Raw genomic sequence first — 27,621 nt, forward strand, 5'->3', positions numbered from 1 at the left:
AAGACACTGTCAATTATTTCTGATCAAAGAGAAATATTAGTCTTGAACATGTAACCTATTATATAGTGACACTTGCAGAAAATGTCCACTTGGGGACAGCAGAATTAAACAGTAAAAACTGTATTTTAAGGTCATATGTCAATTAACAAGGAATTCACAATTTCAGCAGCGAGGAGCAACTGTAAGAGTTTGCTCTAAGAAAATCTAAAACTGTGAAGCTTTTTGCCAACTGATCACTCTGAGTCTAGTGTCTCTACTTTGGTCTTTACCGATGCCTAAAAGTGAAATATCTGTCTCTTTAACAGCTAAATGCTAAAAGCTACTACGCTATGGAGATAAATGATGGCACGACAATGAAGCTAGATCAACATCCTCTCAAAAGTGTGATATGAATTTGGGATAATTTCTCAAACATAACACAACATAAAGTACTTTACCAAGGAAAACAAACTTATTTTTAACATATTTTAGTCACGACAGTAAATAACAGTGGACTAAGGCTGAGTGACATCACAAATTGGTTACTGCATTGAGCTTTTGAAGCCTGTCAATGGTGGTTGCCATGCTGGAAATGTTATCTCAACCTAACTTTCAGTTGACAAACAGTAACACCGTGCCTATATTTTATTTTTGGGACTTCAGGGGCTCCGTGCATTTCCAATGTCCCAAGACAGCGCTCTAAAAAAATCATAAGAGTTAAGTATGCATCAAAGATATTTTAGAAGTTGGTAAGTTTAAAGTATAAGTATGTTTAGTATACAATGATTGATTAATGTTATTAAAGAAAAAAAAAGTGCATGTTTATTGTTTCAGTGTGCTCATTGTTAACAGGGTCAAATGAGGAGAACTGAGCCTGAACCCTGAATGAGCTTCTGTCATGAGCAGAGTCCAAGACACCCTGCTGCTGATCCAGCACGAGCAAAGAGTAAGAGCACCACCATGTGGACTGAGTCTGAATCACAGGGTATGTTCAGGAACATTTAGTTATTGAGAGTTACGGCTTTGTTTTGTTTGACTTGTCTGTGGTCAATACGTGCTTGTTGAACATCTAATTGAAAACTCTGAGCTTGAATCTGCTGCTCACACCGTTCCGTTTAAGCAACGAGTCACCACTGTTACAGTATATAATCAATCTGGACAACAAATCTATTTCCTTCATTTTTCTTGATATCGGTGGTAAGGCCTCATAGGAATATGTAGCTGTAAGACCTTTCAACGTCACATTAACAGCACCTAAAGTTGCAGGACAGATGTTTGATGACATGACATATTGGACAGACAGCAAAGAAAGATTTTCTGAAAGGCAACTCCACTTACCTTTAGAAACTTCCCCTGATAATCACCTAAAGCTACATCAGGAAACCTCATTTTAAAATACACATTTAAAACCATTTTAACCAATACATAGAGTTACAAATGTGGTGACTGCTGTTTGGTCGACAAACAATGTTAAGGTCTAATTTCTAAACTACTTTGTGTTTCTGAACATCCTTAATTTGTATAAGAAATTCATTTGATTGTTATATACAATAAATGTGTTCACAAAATAGAAACATGTCCACACTGTTTCTCTTAAAACATCTCTTTACTTAAGCACATCTTTGCGGCATCTTTTTCCCCCTCAGTTGTACACAACTTATAGTGAAAGAAAAATCGTAACCACAAAACAGCTAACACACAAAAAGATGAGGGTGTAACAGGAAAGGCCTTTAGTCTTTAACACACCATGTACTCGACAATATGCATGAGCCCTCTTTGTATAAATAACATCCAAAAAAAAAGATTTTTTTTTCTCTTTAGCTGGAAGGTTTGAGACATTCAGTACTAAAATATTCAACGTCCTGTACGAGGACAAACGGACTAAAAAAAGTTGTTCTAATATTGACATCACTTCCTAATCTGACATCACTTTTAAAGATCTCTGCGGTAAATATTCTCTGCTATTGACAGTAATTACAGAGCTCAGAGAGCAGCTACCGTACGTCTCTTTTAGAGTTCATGACGCCCCGTTTGTACGGCTAAAAATCTTTAAAAATCTTCACCCTTTAATAAACTCAGAATTGAACTCATTACAAAAAAGCTTAGCGTTCATTCATCTCACAGCTGTAATGAATCCACTGCATTTGAAACCAGAGGATACTATTCCTTTATTTTCACCATGATCCTATTTTGCCCTCTTTTTTTTCCATTCTTTCCAAACTCCTGAAAACTGAGAAAGAAACTATTTATATAAAATGACATCAACATGTAGAAAATGCTTACTTTTGACTTTGTCGGGTACTTTTTGAAGCTTGAGAGGATCTCATTTAGACTCTATAAGGTCAAATTAACCCTTTAGCAGCGTCTGTAACTTTCAACGATGAATGAGGAGCCTCCATTTGTTTCTTCATATTAGTGTCCTACAGTTAAACAGTTCTCTCCTTTTTATGCAACCATCAGATGGCCATATCTCACAGTCAACAGGAAATGAACAAAAGTTGGCCAGTAAAAAACAGTTAAAAAAAAAAAAAGGATAAGATGAAACATGTAAAGAAAATGTTTTTATCCAAAGGTACTCAGAAATGTGCACAGAAGTTGAAATCACGTAAAACAATCAAAAAACAAACTTCTGGAGAGGTTTCTTTAAGCTTGAAATTAAAATGCTCTTAAATGAAACCAGAAAACTGAGTTCAACTTTTACAAACTTTGAGCTGACCTGTAATTTTCTTTTCTCTCTCCGGATGGTTACGACATCTTAAGCGGCTACAGTGACGGATCTGAATGTGCAAAATGTCACAGCCTCTTCAACACCAGAGTAGGAGAATAATGCAGCTTGCAGTTAGAAGAGACAAGACGTGAGGTTGTGTCTGAATACATTCACTGAAGACACTAAAACAAATATATATTCAGTAGAATTAAAGAAAAAGTCACATGAACTGGGAAGCAGCTTACTTTTGTATTTTCATTGCTTACATGCAGTTTGATTACTAGATGTTAGCGTTATTAATACAGGCTTAACGACTTTAATGTGCTGTAGTGCTGTGTGTTCTTTTTTGTTTTCTCTCTCTCTCTCTCTCTCTCTCTCTCGCTCTCTCTCTCTCTCTCTCTCCGACCCCTCCAGGTGCTGCTCCTAGCCTTACTGCAGCCACCGGTCGAGCACACCTGAGCCCGCTCTGCATTCAGAGGCAGAGTATAAAGAGCAGGGGGGAGCTGACAGTCGGTGTCAGTGGAGCATCCGGCTGCGTGCGACTCTGCTGCCCTGCAGAAGAGGTCATTCCTTCTGTGGAAGGAGCGGGCTTTCCTCAAGGCCTTGGTGCTCCGCATTGTTAATCTTAAGGTTTTTGGGTCAACAGAGTCCCCCCCCCCCCCAAAAAAGGCGCTTGTTTTCAGTTATGACATTTTCCTGGTTTTGTTAATACTTATAGATTTGCTTATACTTAGATCCTCCTGTAAAATCAGCATTCTGAGACAGATCAGCATTCTGAGACAGAGACAGATTCAGATCTGTCTTCATATGAGACAGATTTTTCTTTAGTGAAGTCCTCTGTTCTGACCTCACAATTCCTTTATAACAGAATGACTCCCAAAACCAAATATTTGACCTTTTGAGAGCAGCCGTGTTTAACACTGTGAGACTGTCTCATTCATGTTTCATGGTTTATAAGTATTTATAGTAGTAGTTATGTTACTCCATAGGTTTCATGATATAAAACTTAAATGTAGCCTTTCATTTGAGGTACTTAGCAAGATACACACACTGGTTCATCGGCCACATACACTCCTGTCATTATTGCTACTACCACAAGAGGGCACCTATGATTCACATCGCACAGGACCCACGCAGTGTCTTTTTTTAAGATGACAGGCTGATCATTTGAATGATGCTCAAAGCTTTAACACGGAGCACTTCTTCTCAGCTGTCATGCGAGGGATCATTCTCTGAGTAACTTGATAACAGGCCAAAATTTTACTTTTGTTCAGCTGGTGTCTGTTCTGGTCAAAGATCTTTAGTGGGGAAAGAACCTCCACTCTGCGACCTCATGAAAAGATGTAAATGTATCGAGTGCTTCTGAAATACTGAAGACTTCAAACTTGTGATGCAGCTTCTTGTTCATCGCTCTGACTGATGATCTCACATTGGTTCCCTTTTTAAATGTTCATTCTCCCAGAGGAATCATCTGATGAAGCGCTGGGTGGATTTAGTAGTGAACAAGTGTCAGTATGTCGCAGAGTTAATATTAGCATCAGACTAGAGTGTGTGTCAGCAGGTGTGTAAATGTATAGATTTGAAATGGCCTCTTGGACGAGAAAACTTCACTATAAAGGTGTGTATAATGTTACTACCGCCCTGATATCTTCCTAGTACAGTTATTTTAAAGCTTGCATAGAATGTATGATCAGATTTGGGGTTTTAGTGTTTACAGATATAAATCTTTTCTTTCTCCTTTCCTACAGAACACTTTCAACATGTGAAACCATTGGCTTCCCCTGAAAATTATAAGATTCAAATGAAAGGAAAAGGACAAAAATAAAAACAAAAAACAAACTAGCGTACAAAAAAGTCTGGGTATGTAGATAGCCAGCCTTAATGTACAATCATTTGAGAAAGATTTTCAAACTGTAGACGCCTGTTGAACCCTCAAAGTTGCCCTTCATCATGATTGTAGGTCACGATCACACTCTGGAGGTCAAACAGCTTTTCTTATCAATTCATCAGAAGCTTTGTGACGGAGAAAAAAAACAAAAAACACACTCAAAACAAAATTGTTTTCAGGTGGGACTCCTAAATAAATTTCAAAAAATGACCTGTAGGGGTGTTCAGAGTCCAAACCTGTGGTGAAGATGAAAACGTACTTAGAGACTCTGGCAGGAGCTGAAGGTCCATGGAGGTCGATGTTAATGAGCTGGGGGGGGGGGGGGGGGGGGGCTGGTTGTTGTGTGTCATTCTATGTCCTGACTGAAAAACCTCTGCAGCCCAAACTCAAGTGTACTGGCACTCCTCTGAGTACTCCGTGTCCTCAGGAGCGTACTGCTCACCTCCGGCTGTGTACACTTCACCTTCTCCCGTGTATGCTTCTCCTTCCTCCGCTGCAAACTGCTCTTCTGCAGGTGTGTTGCTGTACTGGTTTTCTCCAGCGGCGTCGCCACTGAACGACTGCTCTGCTGCCTCTTGGTTCTCTGCAGTCTTCGGGCCTGATTTCTTCACTCTTGTAAAAAACAAAAACAAAAACACATTTTAAGGCTGATTTGAGATGTTGTTTTTTTTGTTTTTTTTCTGACAAACAAAAGTTCAAACACATTTTCTGTTTTGGAATTCTGTTCATTAAAGGCTTTATAAATGCGTTTTTCTGATCCAGCAGATGAATTTACCCGAAATGAGCGTGATCTAGAAACACAGTTAAGCAGTGAGTACAGTATGTTATTCTTCTTTTCTCTAGTCCCTCAATTAAACAACTTTTATACGAGAGGGGAGGAGTCAGTCGGCCGTCCTGGCGATGTAAACAAACTGAAGATAGGACTCGGAAAACTCGGAAAACATCACAGACAGTGGGACTCGGGTGTTACACCCATTGTAATCAGTCATGACTCACAGAGTTATTTTCAGAGGATATACCGTAAAATCCGTAATATAAGTCGCACCGGTGTATAAGACGCACCCTGTTTTTAAGGTCTCTTTGAGAAAAATAAAACGTTAAACTGTTTTCCTGCGTGAGGCTTTATATTGTGTTCACACACACAGTGCTGCTCTCCCCTGCTGGCTCCGCTTACCAGTCTCGCCCCTGTGTTAGTACCTACCCTAATACGTAATATGTAGTCAGGCCAACCCCTCTTAATTTTGAAATGTTTAGCAACGTGTGTGTTCTTACTGGTTCTTGTGTTTGGCTCCACTTATGTGAGACTGGTACTGCTCCACAGAGTTCAGTTCAATGCTGCAGACGGTGCATGGGTAGCCCTTTAGCGTGGAAGCTGTAGACATGCAGGAAAGAAGATGATTCAATTTTTCTGATAGACAGAAATGTAGTCATGAATTCATTTGAGTGTAGCTGTTAAGTGGCATCTTCTGAAAACATAACTATGTGATTTCCTGTCTGTGTGGTCCCACCTGGTGCTGTGGAGGGCCCGTATGTCTCCATCAGTTTCAGCTTGGTCATCTGTTTTCGATGCTTCTTGCCCACGTAGTGCTGCTGGGCCATGAGCGGGTTGTTAAAGGAGGCCTGGCAGATGGAGCAGAAACGATCTGGGTTGCTGTTGTTGTTGTTGTTGTTGCCGCCTGTCACTGCCACACTGCTCAAATCCTCCGCAGGCTTCTTCTTTGGCTGAACTGTCGGTGGTGTTTGGGAGGGAGGTGTTTGCGAGGCAACACCTGCAGAACAGAGAACAATTGTAGAAAGGTTTGATTTTATGAATAAAAATCAGTGAGCAGGTTGTTTTAGCTGAATGAAACATGAACAGGGTGTTTTAGGACCCAAAGGGTTAGTATAGAGTCTTGTCTCACTTATTATCCTGCTTATCACACAGCTACTTTCTACAGAAATCAATCATTTGAGACTTCATTTTGACTTGTATTTTCTTTTCTGGCTGTCCATACGGCATCTGTTAAATATTTACTTCTCTGCTCTGTGAATTTCAGTTTCCCTTGCAAACAGTACAACATGACATTTAGTGCTTTTGTACTGAAGGTGGACAAACGGATGTGTGGTGCTTTGTATTGACGAGCTGTTGACTCAAATCACAACACTCAGAAGCCAATAACAAAGTTTTTCTCTCTGTGTTGACACAAGTCAAAGCTCAACATATCAAAAGCAAATGAACATCAATCAAGACACAACAGGAAGACATACGAGTAAAGCATTTAAACAAATAAAACAAAAGCATTGAAAGAAATAAAGAGCTTTTTTCAGAGCTGGAGGCTGTGACAAAAAAAACCTCATAAATACCTGGGATCAGCCTCAGGTTCTTAGCGTGAACTTTGCCCTGGTAGTGGGACTCAGCCACCACCGGAGAGGAGAAGGTCATGTCACATATATGACACTTCTTAAACCGGTCTGTGTCTCCATTGTTACAGTCCTGTTTATAAAGACACACAAAGCATGTAGGTACATGAAACGCTTCAAGAAGCATCATTTGTCAGTTAGAGATCACTGTTCCTCTAGTCTGTATTTCTTTCCTGAAGCAAAAAAGCTTTAAACTGTCTATTTTGCATTCTGCAGATGTTTTAGTGCATTTCTATTTGCTGAAACAAAAATACAGAGTGCCCAAAGTTTGAATGCTCTACGTCATTGGCTCCAAACCTGGGGCCAAAGCTCTTCGGGGGGGACGCGAGGGTTTGCCTTCTCTGGGGTTGTCAAAATTAGACTTGCACATATTAACCGAAATGATGATATCACACGTACTTGATAGTGTGTTCAAATGTCCTTTAGGTAAGAACAAGTGTGTGGAGGTCTAATCTGTTGGGATTTAACAATGAAATGGGGGAGGGTCTGCTTATCCGCAATAAAAGCAGAGTGGGTTTCAATTAAAAAAAAGGTTAGCAACCACTGCTCTACGTTGTAGAAGACTGGAACCCAAACACAAGAGAACAATGATGAATTGTGCTCAAAATGCATTTTCTAAATCAGCAATAGTGCTGACAGCATTCTCTCAGTTTGTCTGAGCAAATAGTTGTTTCATTATTTAACTTGAATGCATGTTATTTGTAGCTGTGGATGCCTGCATGTCTGTGCACTTTAAGGTGAAGCATTTCTAATGTCACTGTACAATTGTTTAATGACATTCAAGCTTTCTTTTTTACTTTTGGGTGCTTTTCAATTTATAGTTTGCACATCACAATACCTTAACAAAAATAAGTTTGTTTTTGAGACACTGAAGAGCAACTGTTGTTTTGGCAAATTGAAATGGTTCGTGTTACGTGAACAGTTCAAACGGAGCTCTCTGTACTCACAGCGTCAGGCGAAGACTTGATCTTTTTGACCGCTTGTTCCTTCTCATTTTGGAGGGAAAAATAACGCCGCACTTTGTTGGCGTGTTTCTTGCTCTGAAAAAAGTAAAGTGAACAACACATAATATGATCTCAACCCTTTTGCATTATACTTACATTGAAAAACAACACAAAGGTCGACTTGTCTGATATCCTCTTGTACAGAAAGAAGCTGCCACTCAAATACTTTTAAACAACTTCAACAGGTGGAAAACAGATCTTTTTAATCCGTCCAAAAAGACAAAGCTACATAATAGCTGCTTGGTTTTATATAAAATCACTTGTGGAAAATGGATGGCTTGATCACTCTGAACATTTGACTTTATAATCTATCCACTTTTAATATTAGCTATATGAAATATTCTATAAATGTCAAAGCAGTTGATGCAATGATTCACACCTTCTATTTCCTGACTATAGCTTTGATTCAGTATATACAATCTGTTTAAGATGTAACCTTGGAGTCTCCTCGCTTAGAACAACGTCATCAATGTTTCTCTAATTGTATAAACCAATAAATTCTGCAGCTCTCCTCCCAGTTACCCAGAAAAAAAAGTTAAGTCCCCTGACACTGAAACAGCACGGGCTGTGCGCTCACTGACCTGATAATGAGTCAACTTCTGAGACTCTGAAATGAGGACGGCACTGCAGACTTTACACTGAGAGTCAGAAAACAGGTCACCATGCTCCTTTATCATTTTATTTACTGCAGGGGGGAAAGACAGAAACAGGAGATCTCAAATCAAGATCATCTTCTGGGAAAACATTAAAATCATACAACTTCAAAAAAAAAAAATAAAGTTCAAACAACAGTTACACTGAAGATACTTGAAATTTAGAATACATAACTTCAGAAAAAAAACAAAAAGAAACATGTTGTAGACCTGACTAATTCAATGCTGTTGACTTAATGTAGAAGATGAACTGATGCATTAACTCATGCAATGAATATCACTCACTTAAATAAAACAGGCTAAAGTGCTCATGATGGATAGGCCGGGTCTTTGTAATACAGCAATGAGTAAGGTCTTTTTACCTGCTCTTTTGTAACATAACAATGAGTAAGGTCTTTTTACCTGCTCTTTTGTAACATAACAATGAGTAAGGTCTTTTTACCTGCTCTTCTGTAATGTTAACAGACAAAGAGTAAGGTATTTTACCTGCTCTTTTGTAAAGTGTCTTGAGATAACACTTGTTATGAGTTGACGCTATACAAATAAAAATTGATTGATTGACTGGCAAGCTATCTTTGGAAAGTTGAACAGAGTTTTGAGGCCTTTTGTCATTAAGATCCAGGTGTCATCTTAAAAAAAAAAAAAAAAAAAAGCTTCTTAAAGGCGAGACAGGAAAGGTAAAGCCACACTGCCTGAGTTAACAGAGTACAGCAGGAGTCAGAGTAAAAAAAAGTTTTGAGATCAGGAAATTTGATCGTTGTTCCCACACAGACTTCTCAGGTTCCTGGAGGACTTACATTAAAGTGCTCTACATTTAAAGCACTTTGTCCCACACCACGCACTGTAGATGGACAATCCTGGACATCAATTTCTGCCTTTTAATAAGGCAGTTTTTTCTTACCACTGTAACTTTTGCTGCTTTGCTAAAGTGCTCATGATGGATAGGCCGGGTCTTTGTAATATAACAATAAGTAAGTAAGGTCTTTTACCTGCTTTTTGTAATATAACAATGAGTAAGGTCTTTTTACCTGCTTTTTGTAACATAACAATGAGTAAGGTCTTTTTACCTGCTTTTTGTAACATAACAATGAGTAAGGTCTTTTTACCTGCTTTTTGTAACATAATAAGTAAGGTCTTTTACCTGCTTTTTGTAACATAACAATGAGTAAGGTCTTTTTACCTGCTTTTTGTAACATAACAATGAGTAAGGTCTTTTTACCTGCTTTTTGTAACATAATAAGTAAGGTCTTTTACCTGCTTTTTGTAACATAACAATGAGTAAGGTCTTTTTACCTGCTTTTTGTAACATAACAATAAGTAAGGTCTTTTACCTGCTTTTTGTAACATAACAATGAGTAAGGTCTTTTACCTGCTTTTTGTAACATAACAATGAGTAAGGTCTTTTTACCTGCTTTTTGTAACATAGCAATGAGTAAGGTCTTTTTACCTGCTCTTTTGTAATGTTAACAGACAAAGAGTAAGGTATTTGACCTGCTTTTTGTAAAGTGTCTCGAGATAACACTTGTTATGAGTTGACGCTATACAAATAAAAATTGAATTGAATTGAAGTAGTTTACTGTAGTAAAGTATGACTTTCTCTTAATTATAATTTAACAACAATTTGGGGCTGAGCTTATTAGTAGTTTACAGTAATCTTATCTTAAATGTTTGTAAACAATGCAAACATGATAAGCTGGCAAGTTGTGGCATCAACAACTTATCAGACTTCACCTGAAACAGGTAGATTTAATGTAAGCTTCAAAACAAACAAAGTATTGAGTTAAAGAAATATACTCACTCTTTGTTGTATCTTATACTATAATAAGTACTCTACTGGGACTTGGTAACATAAATTGACTAATAAAGACAGACAGTTCATTTGCATTATTAAAATGTAACATGTGTCAACAAGCACAAACTCTGGACCAGGACTGAAGGTAAATAAAGCCGCATTAACACCTGCAGACCTGCTGCAGAAACACTGATGATGGCTCCCTCTACATCCACTGTCCCGCAGGCACAGGGATCAATATGCAATTTCACTGAATCAACATGGGATGCAGACATGCTCCCCTCGACCTTGGAGCAGAAAACGGCTGCAGCTAGCTTCAGCTAACCATTTATTAGCAGAGCCGCTGCGCTCACCATTCAACGCCGGGCTAACGTTAGCATGCGATAAGCTAACAGCAACACAGGCATGTAAGCGCTTGAGCAGCTCTCGATGGGACTAGGCGCATTGAGGTGCCGTTTTTGCTGAGATAAACATTGAATAAGCCATGAAAGGGGCCATACCCTCCGCCAGCCCCGAAGGTAAGTAAGGAAAATCCTCCGTCTGCATCGCGACGGCCATAATTTCAACTGTTAACCTGCGGAGTCTTCGCGCATGCGCATTGGATAGGGCGCATTGGAGAAAAAAAAGCGAAAACAACAAAGAGCCTTCACTCTGCATGTATTTGAATGTGCAAGCAACAGGCGCATGTTAGAGTTGTTTTTAGATATGACAGGAGGTCTTTGAGCCCTTCTGTGGGTCATTTGTTCACGAAGCCCAATTTGTCCCGATAGTATTTCAAAATCAGAATCAGAAATACTTTACCCCTTTGTAACTTATATTGGAGTACAGAAAGCACAGACTTTGCGAAGAGGCCTTTATGGACTTATTTGGACAGATATTCCTAAAGAGGCCGGTACTCAACCTGTTTTCAACCCTTAATCAAGCTGTTACTCTCTACTGCCTGAAGTCTTGGTCATGTAGCCAGTTTATTTGTAATTCTTTTTGTAATCTCTTGTTATTGTAATTACATTTGCTCTTTATTTATGTTTTCTCCTCCTGTTTGTTTTAAGTATTTCTCTTGTCTGTTTTTCTCTCCCCCCCCCCTCACCACCATTTTGTGCTATATGCTTGCTTAATTTTGCATTATGTGGGTTGGTTGTAGGTTTTTTCTTTTTCTTGCCTGTATTGTTTAAAACACGGTAATTGATGTAAGTGTTTCTTGCTTGTTGTCTTTCAATTTAAAAATAATAAAGATATATTCTTAAAAAGAAAAAGAAATAGGTGACTTTATTAATTCCAGAGGGAAATTCGGTCATTACAGTTACAAAAAAAAATACTGCAATAAACTGTAGGCCTATTATTATTTTTTGTGTGTGTTGAAATTATTTTAGTTCATATTTCTAGCTCTATACTATAAACAATAAGTTTAAAAGTTTCTTTGAATTTCATGATTGAACACAAAATTGTTATAATCCATTAAAGTTCCTTTGAGGATTTATTTTAGGCTACTGGTTATGAAACAGACTTGAATAGACTAGAACACAATTATATTAGGTAAGTAGGTTTCACATTAATTCATTAACAGCAAGCTGTAGCTGCCTTTTTGTGTAATTTCTACAGTGCAGTTTCTTGATAAACATTTGACTGTAATAAAAAAAAAAAAGAAGATTATTATGTTAATAAACAACATCTACAGGACAAGTTCAGCAAAGGCTATATCCCAAAGTTCACACTTTCAGACTTTGAGGTGCGTTCTGGGTAAGTTTACGAGTGCTTAGTGCTGTCCCACTGTGATGACGTCAGGTGAGTGAGGGCTCTGATGTAAACCTGTAAACAGCAAATTGTGCCCTTTTTGTGACATGATCGCCCAGTCACCCACTAAAAACAAGTGTTTGTGTATTGTAGCATAAGAAAATCGAATCAAAGTGCCAGTGATGTGAAAAGGAAATGCAAATACATTTAAGATAGAAGGATTGATCAATTGTTTGTGTTTTTCAGTAAAAACAATCAGTGCTAAGGCTTTATGTTAGAGATTGGGATTAGGCCAAAGAAATAAGAGGTAGCCTTCCCCTTTGTCCATATGGGGTCACCAAAAGCAATACAAACTGAAAGGTCCTCACAGTAATCATCAACCACATACTGTTTGCTAACAAAACTTTACGCTAGTAATTAATGCTTATCTTATTGCATTGTAAAACGTGCTCAAAAGACCTGTGTTTACATCACCTGACAACAGCAGAAAAATCTGAATATTATAATAAATTGCAAGTTTGAGGCAATTGAGAATACATAAAAGGTGGACACTAATTCAATCTCTTATAGCAAAGTCCTCCCCAGAACTTAACTTTGGTGAAACTTACATCTAGTAGAGAATCGTTCCCTTTGCACATCCTGCCAGGATGAAAGCCAACAAAAGTCACACCACATGCCTTATGTTTTGTTTTTTGTTTTTTTTTGTAGTTTTGTAGTTTAGAGATAGGGAAATAGCTAGAAATCTGGGAGCAGTGGTGATTCTACAGTCCTTTTGGGGGCCCTAAATCCAGTGTTCAGCAGGGCAATAAGAGTCATTGCAAAATTTGCACATTATGGTTTGGTGCTTTAGTTTAACTTTTGTCAGCCCTCTGGGGCCCCTACTGGTCTTTGGCCCCAATCAGTTGCCTGTTGACTAGCAGCGCCTTTGTCTGGGAGAGAGCGAGAGTGGGAATGACCATAGACTGTAAATATTACAGACATGACATATGGGAAAGGAGCCACAGGTCGGATTCGAACCCGGGTAGCCCACTCAAGAGGACTTAAACGTCTGTAGCTTACATGGGGTGCACGCACTTACCACATAGGTTACCGGCAACCACTGCTTTATGTTTGTTTGATGTGGCTTGCTCAGTAGTGTTGCTGATTGGGAAGTGAAGGGCAAGAAATTCATAAAAGCATTGGTGAGTGAGGTAAGGCAGGTAAGGAGTGTCAGGATTGCTGTCATTTCAGTCAGTTTTCAGAGGCGCTGTTTGTCAACAGGTAAAGCAGGTAACTGCTTGGGGCCCCTGGCCAGTAGGGGGCACCTAAAGGCTGATAAACTGCAACCCTGCTCAAAATGTGCAAAGTTTGCAATGACAGTAGGAAACCTCCCTAAGGGGGCCCCATTTTACAGCACTCATGCATATAATAGTAATTGATGCTTGTCTAGCCCTAAATATGGGACACTTTAATAACAAAACTGTTTTTGTTGGTGTCAGATTATTTATAACACAATGGGGATAAACACTGTTTAGAGGGGAATTTCTGCTGGGCCCCAACTGACCCAAGAATCCCCACTGAGTGTTCTGGGGCAGTAATAGGAGTTACCAGGTTTTTAATATTTTCCTCAAGTTAACACTATTTTATGGCAGATTTTATGGTAAATTTGCCATAAATGTAATTACTGAATTTGGGTTAAATTTTATTAATAAAACTTTCAAAGTCAATTCTAATCCTATGTTTTATTACTACAGTACCATTTTAGTTTTAAGATAATGAACAGAATATACTAGGATGTCAGTCATCAGTGGGTTTCTGCTGAATAAGAGTTGGCCACTAGATGTAGACAAATAACTATTAACGGTATCCACTCATACATATCAGAGAAGTGTTGCTGTTGTCAGTGCTGTAACGTCGTCTGGATGAGAGGTAGGCCTGATCATGAAAAAGCTGTATTTGACAGAGCTTTTTTTAAACCAGAATTTAAGATGCCACAGATTGAACAACCGTTCTTTAAGTTTGTCCACTTTATTTTTTTCATTCTGCGAAACCTGTGCTTTTCACATTTTATTTGATCATTGATTCGGCCTTTCAGCTCTTTCCAAAAGTGTGTACCCTTTGTGATTACAAATGTTGACACAATGTGTTTGCCCACCTCCTCAATATTGAGGTTGAAATTCTTAAAAATATTAACTATCTGTCTTAAATTAACCCATGTGCGTGCCTTCAGTTTCCGGCGTGTAGCCTAACACGTGAAAGGTCCCTGTTTCAACCTTAAACGTTACACCACTTTGACATTTTAAAAGAAAAATACTCAGAACGAAATTATCACCAGGAAAAGATGACTACCATAATAACTCCATTTCTATTTTCATTTAAAGCAATCTATTAGCTAAGTTGCTTTGATCTAACTCTCAACTCTTCTCTCACCACGAGTTAGGCCACAACGCAAATTTTGTGCCACATCTGCCTCAAAAAAGCAATTCTTCATGACAGTCTAACACCAGTTACAATTATCCACCTTGTTCTCGTTGGCGCTACTGTAGAAGTGATTATGGGTGGAACTTCAGGTGATACAGCGGAAGTAGGAAAAAGCTAGTTCCTTACAGTGGCTAACTAGCTAATCATCAACAGCGGTTCTTTTGAAAAGAATCGTCTTCTAATTTGCAAATACTGCTTTATTTTTTGTCAGATGTTTTACTGTTATATATTAATTTAGGTTATATTATATGTCACAAGTTTTTTTATCCAAAATGTCCCTGCGGAGTTCTGTTACCTGTTGAGCTGTTCGCGGTTGTACTAATAACCAGACTTAGCCAAATTTGTGGCTTGAACAGCGGTGTACTGAACATGCACCGAAGACAAAACGGGATTGTTCCTGTGACACGTTACAGTTTCCATCGCTTACCTGCAGATGATGAATCCCAAAGGACCACCAAAAACGTTGTACCTGTGTTCATTACATTATGTGGGAAATGAAGCCAACGAAGGAAAACTCTTATCCCACTTTGTGGCTGGGCTACGACAGACCATTGGACAAGAAACGTTGTGTCTTAAAAAAGAGTGACAGCAGCGCCAGGAGGACATCAGGTACCGTTAGGATTTCAGGCATGGGGACGTTAGTTTTATTGTTGTCTTTACAGTTTAATGTAACATTAGGGCGATTCATGGCTTTCAGCGGGTTGGTGTCATTTTCTACAGCCAAGATTCAGAGTTAGGGATACATTTGACGGTTCAAACTTGGCAGAAGGAGATTTTTCACGAGTAAACACAACTTACACAAGCACAGGACAAGATCAGCGAAGAGATAAGAGGTCAAACTTTGTCCCCAGGGGATGCTTAGTGTGACACAAAGGTTTTTAGTTGCAAGGTGTTAAGCTCACAGGTTCACAGTCATTTTGTGTAAAAGTGGAAATCATCCTTTGTAATCAGCATTTAAAATCAAATGTCATTATATATAATGAGGTGAAATAAGTGTATGTATAAGTGTATAAACATGTCTGCATGGTTATTATCCTAATTCACCTCAAACACATTTAAGCCATCATAAGAATTGTTTTGTATTCCAGCTTCATTGGTTGCCTGATAAATCATTCAACAAAAATAGCTATTGTAGTTTTTTTTAACACTTTATCATACTTAGGGTATTATAAAAACTATCCCTTCATCCACTGTATCCTCTGAAGTAACTAGGGTTCTTTTTACAAGCAGGCGATATGGTGACTACACGCCATCTTTATATGACTGAAATATATTTAAAAAACTACAACCGATATACTGTATGTATGGCCGATATACAAATAGACTATATGAAGTATATTTAATTTGTAAGAACTAAAGGTTATATAAATCAATGCTGTTTTTTAGTTCATTAATATTTCACAACTGACAATGCTTTAATTTTTTAGAATGAAATAAAAACAATGTCATAGGTAACAATATTGTTGAAAGCAACGGATTAACTCTGAGTTTCATTTTGTAAATCATATGTAAGATAAAAAATATGAGACAAAATGTATTAGGAATAACTATGCATTTTTTAATTATATATATATTACAGAATACAATTATATTGTGTCTTGTTGTTAAGTCTTAATCTATTGTTTGTGGCCATCTCTTCCCACATACACATCCATAGGGCCCCATTGTACCAGGTCGCCCTGAAATCCTGGCTGCACTAGTTTCCTGTTAGGGGCTGGTGACAGCATAGGGTCAAGTGAAAAGTCAAATAACTTACTTTTATGTTGAGATAACAGTCTAAAGAAGATAAAAATAAGAAAAAACAGCGTGCTGTGCCTTGAAACCAATTCCCCAGGCTTTTCTCTCCAGGTCAGTTGTCCAAGTGTAGCTGAATTAGATTTGTTTTCTTATTTGATTTTATGTGATTAATGCAGGCAGTCCACTCATTTTTCATGTCTCTCCATGCATCTGAGCTGTGCCTCAGTGATTGTGAAAGTACATTGAACGTTTCCAAGACAAGGGATGATACAGAAAGCAAGCTATCCCTTTAAAACTGGAGCACAACAACAGAACGTTTAGTATTGATAATCTGAAATTATAAAATAACACATAGAAATAGTTTCAATTGTTTGCGTGCCTGCTGTAATTGCTATTCAGTTTTGTGTTTCTTTGTATGGTCTGTAGATTTCCATTGTTATCCCTTCATTCCTCCTCCACTACCGCTTAATATTTGAATTAGTTTTTTTTAGTGTAGGCCACAAGAATAGAAAATTAATGTATTTATTTTGTATTTGTTTATTTAACAGGGACAAATGCTGTGAACATTGCTTCATATATTAAAAACAAAGAAGATGCCATACAGGTTTCAAGCCGTGGCTAATTTACAAGCCCTGTCCCTGGCTATAGGCTTCAAGGATTAAAACAAAATCATTAGACTTAAAAAAATGTAGAAACAATGATACTATACAAACACAGACATTATAAACTCAATTCAAATAAGAGACTAAACAAGACCAAACAGTAAAATGACCCTAACCCTCAATGCTCACAAAACTGCTTCAGTTTTAGCCGCTGTTTTACTTGTGATATGAAGTCATTTTAATGTAGAAAGCATATTTTTATAAATGAAACATATTACCGTACGATTGGAAATTGACTGACATTGCACATTTGTGCCATGAGGTGGCGCCATAGAATTAAATTAACAAAAGAAATCATGCAGAAGAGGATTAATAAAAAGACAGTGTTCTATTTATATGTATACAAATATCAAATAGTAAACCTAATTTTATTATATATACAATTAATGTGCCAATGTGAAACAGTAATAAATTGTTCCAAGTTCCTTTATCTTTTTGGATAATGATAGAAAATGTTGCTAAAAGTGCAAATGTTATTTAAATTGGTAAGCAATTAGGTCCCACTAATTAAATGGTGAAATAATCTTAAATGGTAATAATGGTAAATGTTACAGTCATTGTGTTTATAAACCCATAGGATTTGGCACAAATTAAAGATTTTATCATTCATATGACATGTAAAAAGTTATTTGAAACTGTGATGCAGTGAAATTAATCTTCTTTCCCATACATTTTATTGCACATTCAACATTCAATGCCAATTTTCAAAAGTTCCTATCAAGATCCCTTCCTGATTTTTTTGTAACTAAAATATTTCAGTGAACAACACGAGATAACAGATGCAACAATTGATGATTCATGATAATATGCTTTAATAACTTTAGCAAGTTATTCAAGAAGAACTTCTACACATATCTGTGTTAGAATTGATATCAAGCTTTCTACTTGAAAGAAGCTCAATATTTCTATGCACATATAGGCAGCCTGAAATGAGTTTATATAAATGATGTTACAGTAATGTGACTAAGGTACTCTGAACACTACACTTCAGATTAAATTTGCATGATCTAATACCTAAAAAACATAAGACTGGACGTCAAAAGGTAAACATTTGAATTAGTCAATGTTTGCATTTACTTGTACCAAAAATATTTGACCATTCAGTAAAAAGAAACATTCTAGTGATATATCTCAATAAGCAGTGAGGCGAAGATTAAAATAATGTCTGTACAAATACATTATAATCTATTGTCCTGCAAAGGTTTACACAAACTGATTAACACTCAATTCATCATATGCACAAAGTCTCAGCTTCAGTCAGCTATGCAACAGGAATTCTACGTGGTATAACATGAATTAACACTACTTTTTCTTTGTGCTGTCTGGTATAGTTTTGTCTCAGTAAATGAAAAAGCAATAGGGATTAAATAAAAAGGAGAGACAAAAGACTTCACATGCCATAGGTTTCAGAACACATTTTGAAGCAGAGCAGCAACATCACTCTAATCTTTACTAGTTTGCTTCTATCCTTCTTTTTCTGCTTAAAAGCCTGAACAGTCGTGCTCTTATGAGCTGAATACTCAACCCATAGATGGCTGGATTAAGAATTGGTGGAAATATCAAAAAGTACAAAGACAGAAACAACTTGGTTTGGTAAGGAAGGCCAGTTGTGTTAAATCGACTTAGTGCTATTTCTAAAAAGCAACCTATTGCGTAGTTAACTATTGCTAGTAGGTGGGGAGTGCATGTCCGGAGGGCTTTGAGCTTGGACTTGCTGAATGACGCTACACATACTCTAAGGATGTGTGCATATGAATAAAATATTATACAAATCTGTGGAACTGCGTACACAACTACAGATAACAGACCGATTATGTTGACAATCGACGTATCAGAACAGGCCAGTTTGACTAAAATGTAATTCATGCAGTACAACTTTTCAATTGTTCTTTCACAATACCTCAGCTGAAGAGTGAAAATAAAAACAATTAAAAAGGCAAACATGGGAAAGAGCCAGGTAAAAACAATCAGTTTAACAAGTCTTTGTGACATGATGGCATGATAAAGCAGTGGATAACAAATGGCCACATACCTGTCATAACTCATCGCTGCAAGAATTGTGAATTCAGTTATGGCATATGTGTGTACTGCATAGATCTGTGTCTGACAAAGTGCCAGAGATATGTCATATGAGCGTAACAACAGGTTGCTCAGGACTGCTGGCAGTAAAGCTGTGCTTCCATACAGACCATTCACTGCCAAGTTACACACCAATAAGTACATGGGCTCATGCAGGCTTTTTTCATGATAAATCACACCGATTAAGATGACATTTTCAACAATAATGGTGATGTATATCATAAGGAAAATGAAAAAGTACAATGGCTTCAGCTTTTCCATTCCATAGTAAGCATACAGATGAAAAGACGTCACTTCAGAGACATTCTTCATCCTGACAGATATTAATCTTTGCACATTTATATAATCTGTATAAATTTTCACTCTACTACACAATCTGAGGCAAACCGGTTTTACCTGTGTGAAACCCCCCTCTCATCATGTATTTAACTTTACTTTTATACCCTTAACATTAGTCCCTCTCTGGAATTCGGTCTTGCATTATGTCTCACCTCCATGGCAAATCCTGCATGTGGGGGTGTGGTGTCACTGCCATGAAATCATACAAACTGCTGTATTGCATACAAATCCCAAAGGCATCAGTCTTAACAAAACATGTTTACAAACACTGCAAACAAGAGAAAAAAATAAAGTATAAATGATGTTCTCATGGCAACATTTCTATGTACCTGACAAGTGAATGTTCAACACCAACATCCATTCACTAACTGTGAAGATCATCCTAAACAGGAAATTCCTATTTGATAGGCCTCAATGATAAGGGGGAACAGGTTTAGTAATATCTCCCTTTTAGGATAAAAACACTGAACTAATTGGTTGGACATTGATGTCCATAGGTAGGGCAGAGAAATAATAACAAGTTAAGGTTATTGTACAGATCATCAGATGATTACGTGATTGTTGCTGCACACACAAAAGTCTGCTTGATCAATCTTGGTTGGATTACATTGCTACTCAAGGGTTGTAAAGTTCATGATAGTTATAATAGTTGACACATGAATCTAGTGGTGCACTAACCATCTTAAATGACAGTATAAGGTGTCATCTGGAGTTTTGATCAACATCAGATACCCTAACAAATATTCTCTGCCTGCGTCCAAGGCTAAACACTTTACACACTGACTGTTTATCATGCAAGTGCATATCAACCATGTCTACTAAATTCCTCAATCAGCTCTGTTCATTCCTACTTTTGCCGCTCTCTGGCCTCCTGCATTCGCCCCTCCCAGGGCACTGTTAGGTTCAGCAATACCCCCGCCCAGATAGATCAGCATTATATCTCTTCAAAGGGTTAAGGTCCAGGTCCCTCTTGAATCTGCCAATCATACACCCCTTTTACGGGCTACGACAGACCATTGGACAAGAAACGTTGTGTCTTAAAAAAGAGTGACAGCAGTGCCAGGAGGACATCAGGTACCGTTAGGATTTCTGGTGTGGGAAGACCGACAGGACGTTAGTTTTATTGTTGTCTTTACAGTTTAATTTAACATTAGGGCGATTCATGGCTGAGTGCAGGGCAGCATGAACTAAACATTTTAAGTTAAACTACCTGTGTGTAGAAAAATGAAATGATCTGATTAATGATTAAAAAGGCCAAATATTTGACAAATGTTCTAAATTGTTTGCTAACTTGCTCAAATTCACGCATGGATGATGATCACATTATCTTGTTTGAGGTGAAACAGATGATGTTCCAACATTTTTATCTCCAAGTTGCTCATTCAGAATACGTGTCCCATTGCTAATAGCAAACACCAGTTCTGGGTTCAGTGACAGAAAGCACCAGAAGTGGCGTCCATAATTCACGCAAAGTACCATGGGGGCTAAGAATAAAGTGGATAGATTTGTATTTTTACTTTTTTGCACTATGAGATTTCAGAGCCTCATTCTGTTTTTCACGGTCTAACATTTTCTGTCATGATTATAGGCTATTTAATTGTAATGTTCTGTTATGGAGTTAACCGTTTAATGTCCTCTCCATATAGGCTACTGTACCTTTCCTGCTTGCACTGGCTACTACACATCTAGCTACGCCACACACAGCTTGTGTCCCATTGTCAATGAAAGATTAGAAGCAGCCAGGGTTGTAGTTTCAATAGGTTGTAAGTTTGAGTACAGATTTGGTTGCAATTTGAGCATCACCTAGCCTACCTGCTGGAAAACAATGGAACAGCTGGCAAAGAGCAGTTTGGATCATAGACTGTAAATATTATGGTTTGGAATCACCCCCTTAGGGTCATATGAACCGTTTTTTATCTTAAGAAAACAACTTCTACGTACGGCTCATTATCTAGTTAAAATCAGTCCTATCAGTGAAAGATATGGTGGAATTCATAAAATACAAGCGCTAGATTCGGTTGCTGACAGTATCTGCTTTTTAGTGCTGTCTCTTATAGCATTAAGTTGTAGGCCTACTGACCATAGACTGTAAATATGATACTGACCAAATTTACAACTGACTGTTTAGACAGTATAACCGTAAAACAAAACAGGATTAAAACAAAATCATTAGACTTAAGGAAATTTAGAAACAATGATACTATACAAACACAGACATTATAAACTCAATTCAAATAAGAGACTAAATAAGACCAAACAGTAAAATGACCCTAACCCTCAATGCTCACAAACCTGCTTCAGTTTTAGCCGCTGTTTTACTTGTGATATGAAGTAATTTTAATGAAGAAAGCATATGTTTTATAAATGAAACATATTACCGTACGATTGGAAATTGACTGACATTGCACATTTGTGCCATGAGGTGGCGCCATAGAATTAAATTAACAAAAGAAATCATGCAGAAGAGGATTAATAAAAAGAAAGTGTTCTATTTATATGTATACAAATATCAAATAGTAAATCTTTATTATATATACAGTTAATGTGCCAATGTAAAACAGTAATAAATTGTTCCAAGTTCCTTTATCTTTTTGGATAATGATAGAAAATGATGCTAAAAGTGCAAATTTTATTTAAATTGGTAAGCAATTAGGTCCCACTAATTAAATGGTGAAATAATCTTAGGTAAATGTTACAGTCATTGTGTTTATAAACCCATAGGATTTGGCACAAATTAAAGATTTTATCATTCATATGACATGTAAAAAGTTATTTGAAACTGTGATGCAGTGAAATTAATCTTCTTTCCCATACATTTTATTGCACATTCAACATTCAATGCCAATTTTCAAAAGTTCCTATCAAGATCCCTTCCTGATTTTTTTGTAACTAAAATATTTCAGTGAACAACACGAGATAACAGATGCAACAATTGATGATTCATGATAATATGCTTTAATAACTTTAGCACGTTATTCAAGAAGAACTTCTACACATATCTGTGTTAGAATTTATATCAAGCTTTCTACTTGAAAGAAGCTCAATATTTCTATGCACTTATAGGCAGCCTGAAATGAGTTTATATAAATGATGTTGCAGTAATGTGACTAAGGTGCTATGAACACTACACTTCAGATTAAATTTGCATGATCTAATACCTAAAAAACATAAGACTGGACGTCAAAAGGTAAACATTTGAATTAGTCAATGTTTGCATTTACTTGTACCAAAAATATTTGACCATTCAGTAAAAAGAAACATTCTAGTGATATATCTCAATAAGCAGTGAGGCGAAGATTAAAATAATGTCTGTACAAATACATTATAATCTATTGTCCTGCAAAGGTTTACACAAACTGATTAACACTCAATTCATCATATGCACAAAGTCTCAGCTTCAGCCAGCTATGCAACAGGAATTCTACGTGGTATAACATGAATTAACACTACTTTTTCTTTGTGCTGTCTGGTATAGTTTTGTCTCAGTAAATGAAAAAGCAATAGGGATTAAATAAAAAGGAGAGACAAAAGACTTCACATGCCATAGGTTTCAGAACACATTTTGAAGCAGAGCAGCAACATCACTCTAATCTTTACTAGTTTGCTTCTATCCTTCTTTTTCTGCTTAAAAGCCTGAACAGTCGTACTCTTATAAAATGAATACTCAGCCCATAGATGGCTGGATTAAGAATTGGTGGAAATATCAAAAAGTACAAAGACAGAAACAACTTGGTTTGGTAAGGAAGGTCAGTTGTGTTAAATCGACTTAGTGCTATTTCTAAAAAGCAACCTATTGCGTAGTTAACTATTGCTAGTAGGTGGGGAGTGCATGTCCGGAGGGCTTTGAGCTTGGACTTGCTGAATGACGCTAAACATACTCTTAGGATGTGTGCATATGAATAAAATATCATACAAATCTGTGGAACTGTGTACGCAACTACAGATAACAGACCGATTATGTTGACAATCGACGTATCAGAACAGGCCAGTTTGACTAAAATGTAATTCATGCAGTACAACTTTTCAATTGTTCTTTCACAATACCTCAGCTGAAGAGTGAAAAAAAAAACAATTAAAAAGGCAAGTAAGGGAAAGAGCCAGGTAAAAACAATCAGTTTAACAAGTCTTTGTGACATGATGGTATGATAAAGCAGTGGATAACAAATGGCCACATACCTGTCATAACTCATCGCTGCAAGAATTGTGAATTCAGTTATGGCATATGTGTGTACTGCATAGATCTGTGTCTGACAAAGTGCCAGAGATATGTCATATGAGCGTAACAACAGGTTGCTCAGGACTGCTGGCAGTAAAGCTGTGCTTCCATACAGACCATTCACTGCCAAGTTACACACCAATAAGTACATGGGCTCATGCAGGCTTTTTTCATGATAAATCACACCGATTAAGACGACATTTTCAACAATAATGGTGATGTATATCATAAGGAAAATGAAAAAGTACAATGGCTTCAGCTCTTCCATTCCATAGTAAGCATACAGATGAAAAGACGTCACTTCAGAGACATTCTTCATCCTGACAGATATTAATCTTTGCACATTTATATAATCTGTACAATTTTCACTCTACTACACAATCTGAGGCAAACCGGTTTTACCTGTGTGAAACCCCCCTCTCATCATGTATTTAACTTTACTTTTATACCCTTAACATTAGTCCCTCTCTGGAATTCGGTCTCGTATTATGTCTCACCTCCATGGCAAATCCTGCATGCTCCCATGTGGGGGTGTGGTGTCACTGCCATGAAATCATACAAACTGCTGTATTGCATACAAATACCAAAGGCATCAGTCTTGACAAAACATGTTTACAAACACTGCAAATAAGAGAAAAAAATAAAGTATAAATGATGTTCTCATGGCAACATTTCTATGTACCTGACATGTTATGTTCAACACCAACATAAAAGGAAATCTCTGTGACTAGAATGAAATATAGCTAAAAGTAGTTCGACTTTGTTTGAAAATATGTGGGAGTGGTGGAGAAATATCTAGGACAGATCTACTATCAAATCTTTTGATCAGCTGTATGTAAGATGTACAGAAACCTCATGGACATCCATTCACTAACTGTGAAGATCATCCTAAACAGGAAATTCCTATTTGATAGGCCTCAATGATAAGGGGGAACAGGTTTAGTAATATCTGCCTTTTAGGGTAAAAACACTGAACTAATTGGTTGGACATTGATGTCCATAGGTAGGGCAGAGAAATAATAACAAGTTAAGGTTATTGTACAGATCATCAGATGATTACGTGATTGTTGCTGCACACACAAAAGTCTGCTTGATCAATCTTGGTTGGATTACATTGCTACTCAAGGGTTGTAAAGTTCATGATAGTTATAATAGTTGATACATGAATCTAGTGGTGCACTAACCATCTTAAATGACAGTATAAGGTGTCATCTGGAGTTTTGATCAACATTAGATACCCTAACAAATATTCCCTGCCTGTGTCCAAGGCTAAACACTTTACACACTGACTGTTTATCATGCAAGTGCATATCAACCATGTCTACTAAATTCCTCCATCAGCTCTGTTCATTCCTACTTTTGCCGCTCTCTGGCCTCCTGCATTCGCCCCTCCCAGGGCACTGTTAGGTTCAGCAATACCCCCGCCCAGATAGATCAGCATTATATCTCTTCAAAGGGTTAAGGTCCAGGTCCCTCTTGAATCTGCCAATCATACACCCCTTTTTGTTTGGGATTTGCAAATTCTGCCCTCACAAATGTCTGAATATTTTGGTGGTGGGAGATGCTGGTCAAAAGAAGTGCTAATTGACTTCAGGATAACTATAAAGGTCCTGACACACCAAGCAGACGGCGTGGAAGTAGTGGCGACGAAGGCCGACTGTGGCGTCGCCTCAAGACGCCTCACAATGCCTTTGTCTTTGCCAAAAAGTTGCACTTGATCACATCGCAAAGACTACAGCCGACGGCCGACCACCATGGGCATGCGTGAGAGGAAATAACTCTCCATGCCAGCATGCAACATGACATGTCAAATCGGCCGAAAAAAGGCAGATGAGGGCTGACGGGTAGCGACGGAGCTGGACACACCACAAAAACTAGAGCTACGATCGCTAACTGACGGTCCACCTAGGACCGACGGCCGATGATCTCCTTGGTGTGTCAGGGCCTTAAGCATGGTAGTGTCACTTAAAATACACCACACCCCTTCCAAATTGCTTTAGGGCAGGAACTCATGTAGTGCTTCAGTGTTCTTCTTCTTTGGCAAAAAAGTACGTTTGAGCTTTGACTTTGCCACAACAAAAGAGGTAAGATGAGTTTGCTAGAACTTTGCACACAAATGGGATGAGAAAGTTGATGTGGAAGGGTTCAGTTTTTAACATTTCAGACCATAAGATCTTGCTGTCCTTAAAATGTTCCCATCTCACCTTTACCAGTCTGGTTAACAGTTATATCTTCTTGTATGGGTAGCCATATAGTCCTTGCTTTGGGGTTTCCTGTCTTGTTTCTTACACCATAGAGGGCTATGATTCACAGCAATCCCAACCATGTTATAAACTATCATCCAATAATGTTTGTGTTTCATGTCATCTGTAGAATAATATCCTAAGTAATGAACATTGCTTTTGAAATAGTAACCTTTTTAAATTGCTGTTATCACCGAAGAATACTGATAATAGGTTGGGTTTTTTAAATACTTTTTTATTCTAGCATGATGTTTTTTTTTAATTCATTTTGGATGTGAGAGTTAATTACTTTGGTGACTTTGAAACAATATTTCTTCATCAACTGTTTCACAACAGCTCCACCAGATCAAAAAAATCTCCACATACCGTTCATATAGATCAAGTGTGATCTCAGTGTTAGAATAAAGCAGATACTAATTGCTTCCTTAGGGATATAACAATTCAGACTGGTGCATGTTTATCCCTGCAGCTGCAGTTTCCCTTGTTAATTGCTCTTTTAATGTGTTTAAACAATGAATTTATTTTAACCTAGCTAACCTTCTTAAGAGGACGTTATATATACATTCATAACCAAATGAAAACATTAATAAAGTAAGCTAAGCAAAGCTAAAATAAAAAAATAAAATAAAATCAATAATAAATGAAGAACAGTCTAAAATGAGCTTGAGTAAGTAAGAGAAAACATGTTATTAGAAAAATATAAATAAGTTAAACTCAAACTAAAAACAACCTAGCGGCATTTGTGAAATGCAGGAAGAACTAGCTGGCAGTATTAAAAAAATAGCAGACATTAAATCTCTTTCCAATCGTCCCATATTTTTTTGTACTTAAATTTGCATTGTTTAGAAAATCTAAATGTTCCTTAAGAAATTCTGGACAATTGCATTTGCCCTTGTTTGCCACCTTAAAAATTAGCTATACTGAACTACTTTAAAAACTGAAGACATGATGAGCCAAGTTGAGCTTATTTGAGCTGAATTAACTAAATAACTAAAATAAGAACTTGTGAAATGTACTAAATTTAGCCAGGCCAGGCTCCAGTGATCTGAAATGTAAAGGCGTGCATTGTAGTTTGTTACTGCAGGTGCTTAGACACCATCATCCTCTTCATTTTGTATGGCAGCTCAGGTATCATATATTAAACTGGAAGGTTATATGCATGTTACTTTTAGCACTGTAATGTGTCATTTCAAAGATGGTAAAGGTCAAAAAGGAGACCAAAGTACAACATTCACGACAATATGATCTCAATTGAAGGATTTGTTTGCACATCACCTCTTCAGAGCTATGTCACAGAGCACAGCTGTGAATAAAAATCATCCAACTGTGTTTAACATTTTTAAGCCTACAAATCTAACTTATGACTGCTAGGCTTCATAACATTCAAAATGGGATTGTTTTCTCTTTCAGCCTATTTTGTTGAATGTACATTGTGTGGGCTGATGTTGATTGAAATACATCTGACACTTGACTAGTATAATGGCTCTGTTTTTGAATTTGGCATTTTTTCATTTATAATTGACTTATTCCATATAAAAATGCACAAGCTTCATCTTCATTTTATTGGAGGGAAATATTGTCTGAGAGTTGCAGCTATTGCAGTTTTACTGTAGACATTATTGTGTTCAGAAAACGTGTACCTGATTTGAACCCCACATGAAAGAATAAAAAAGGGACTCTGCACAATATTAAAATATTGATATCACAGTATGATGGCTCATGCAATATTTA

At 37.3% G+C, this 27,621-nt stretch overlaps 3 protein-coding genes across 3 annotated transcripts; all 3 read right to left on the reverse strand.

Moving 5' to 3' along the window:
* Positions 1-3,060: 3,060 nt before the first annotated feature.
* znf346 (zinc finger protein 346) lies at positions 3,061-11,051 on the reverse strand. The gene is made up of 7 exons (XM_020651450.3): positions 10,924-11,051; positions 8,560-8,663; positions 7,922-8,014; positions 6,918-7,047; positions 6,083-6,343; positions 5,847-5,946; positions 3,061-5,186 (listed from the first exon to the last, which is right to left on the reverse strand). Exons 1-7 carry the CDS (start codon positions 10,979-10,981, stop codon positions 4,961-4,963), a joined length of 972 nt encoding a protein of 323 aa, XP_020507106.1. The 5' UTR covers positions 10,982-11,051; the 3' UTR covers positions 3,061-4,960.
* A 5,844-nt stretch (positions 11,052-16,895) lies between these two features.
* Positions 16,896-19,480, reverse strand: LOC114921169 (olfactory receptor 52D1-like). The gene has a single exon (XM_029280685.2). It carries the CDS (start codon positions 19,402-19,404, stop codon positions 18,466-18,468), a length of 939 nt encoding a protein of 312 aa, XP_029136518.1. The 5' UTR covers positions 19,405-19,480; the 3' UTR covers positions 16,896-18,465.
* Positions 19,481-22,363: 2,883 nt separating this feature from the next.
* On the reverse strand, positions 22,364-24,041 carry LOC114921170 (olfactory receptor 52D1-like). The gene has a single exon (XM_029280686.2). The coding sequence runs from the start codon at positions 23,964-23,966 to the stop codon at positions 23,028-23,030; it is 939 nt and encodes a 312-aa protein (XP_029136519.2). The 5' UTR covers positions 23,967-24,041; the 3' UTR covers positions 22,364-23,027.
* Positions 24,042-27,621: the final 3,580 nt, after the last annotated feature.

Source organism: Labrus bergylta, chromosome 14, assembly GCF_963930695.1.
Source record: "Labrus bergylta chromosome 14, fLabBer1.1, whole genome shotgun sequence".
Classification (NCBI taxonomy): Eukaryota; Metazoa; Chordata; class Actinopteri; order Labriformes; family Labridae; genus Labrus; species Labrus bergylta.

Excerpts from the sequence above, each read along its gene's own strand:
- LOC114921169 (XM_029280685.2), bottom strand. The coding sequence starts at position 19,404 with ATGAAGAATGTCTCTGAAGTGACGTCTTTTCATCTGTATGCTTACTAT.
- LOC114921170 (XM_029280686.2), bottom strand. The coding sequence starts at position 23,966 with ATGAAGAATGTCTCTGAAGTGACGTCTTTTCATCTGTATGCTTACTAT.
- znf346 (XM_020651450.3), bottom strand. The coding sequence starts at position 10,981 with ATGGCCGTCGCGATGCAGACGGAGGATTTTCCTTACTTACCTTCGGGG. Across the intron at positions 8,664-10,923 it reads ACCTTCGGGGCTGGCGGAGG|TAAATAAAATGATAAAGGAG; the intron begins GTATGGCCCCTT and ends TCCCCCCTGCAG. Across the intron at positions 6,344-6,917 it reads GAACCTGAGGCTGATCCCAG|GTGTTGCCTCGCAAACACCT; the intron begins GTATTTATGAGG and ends TCTGTTCTGCAG.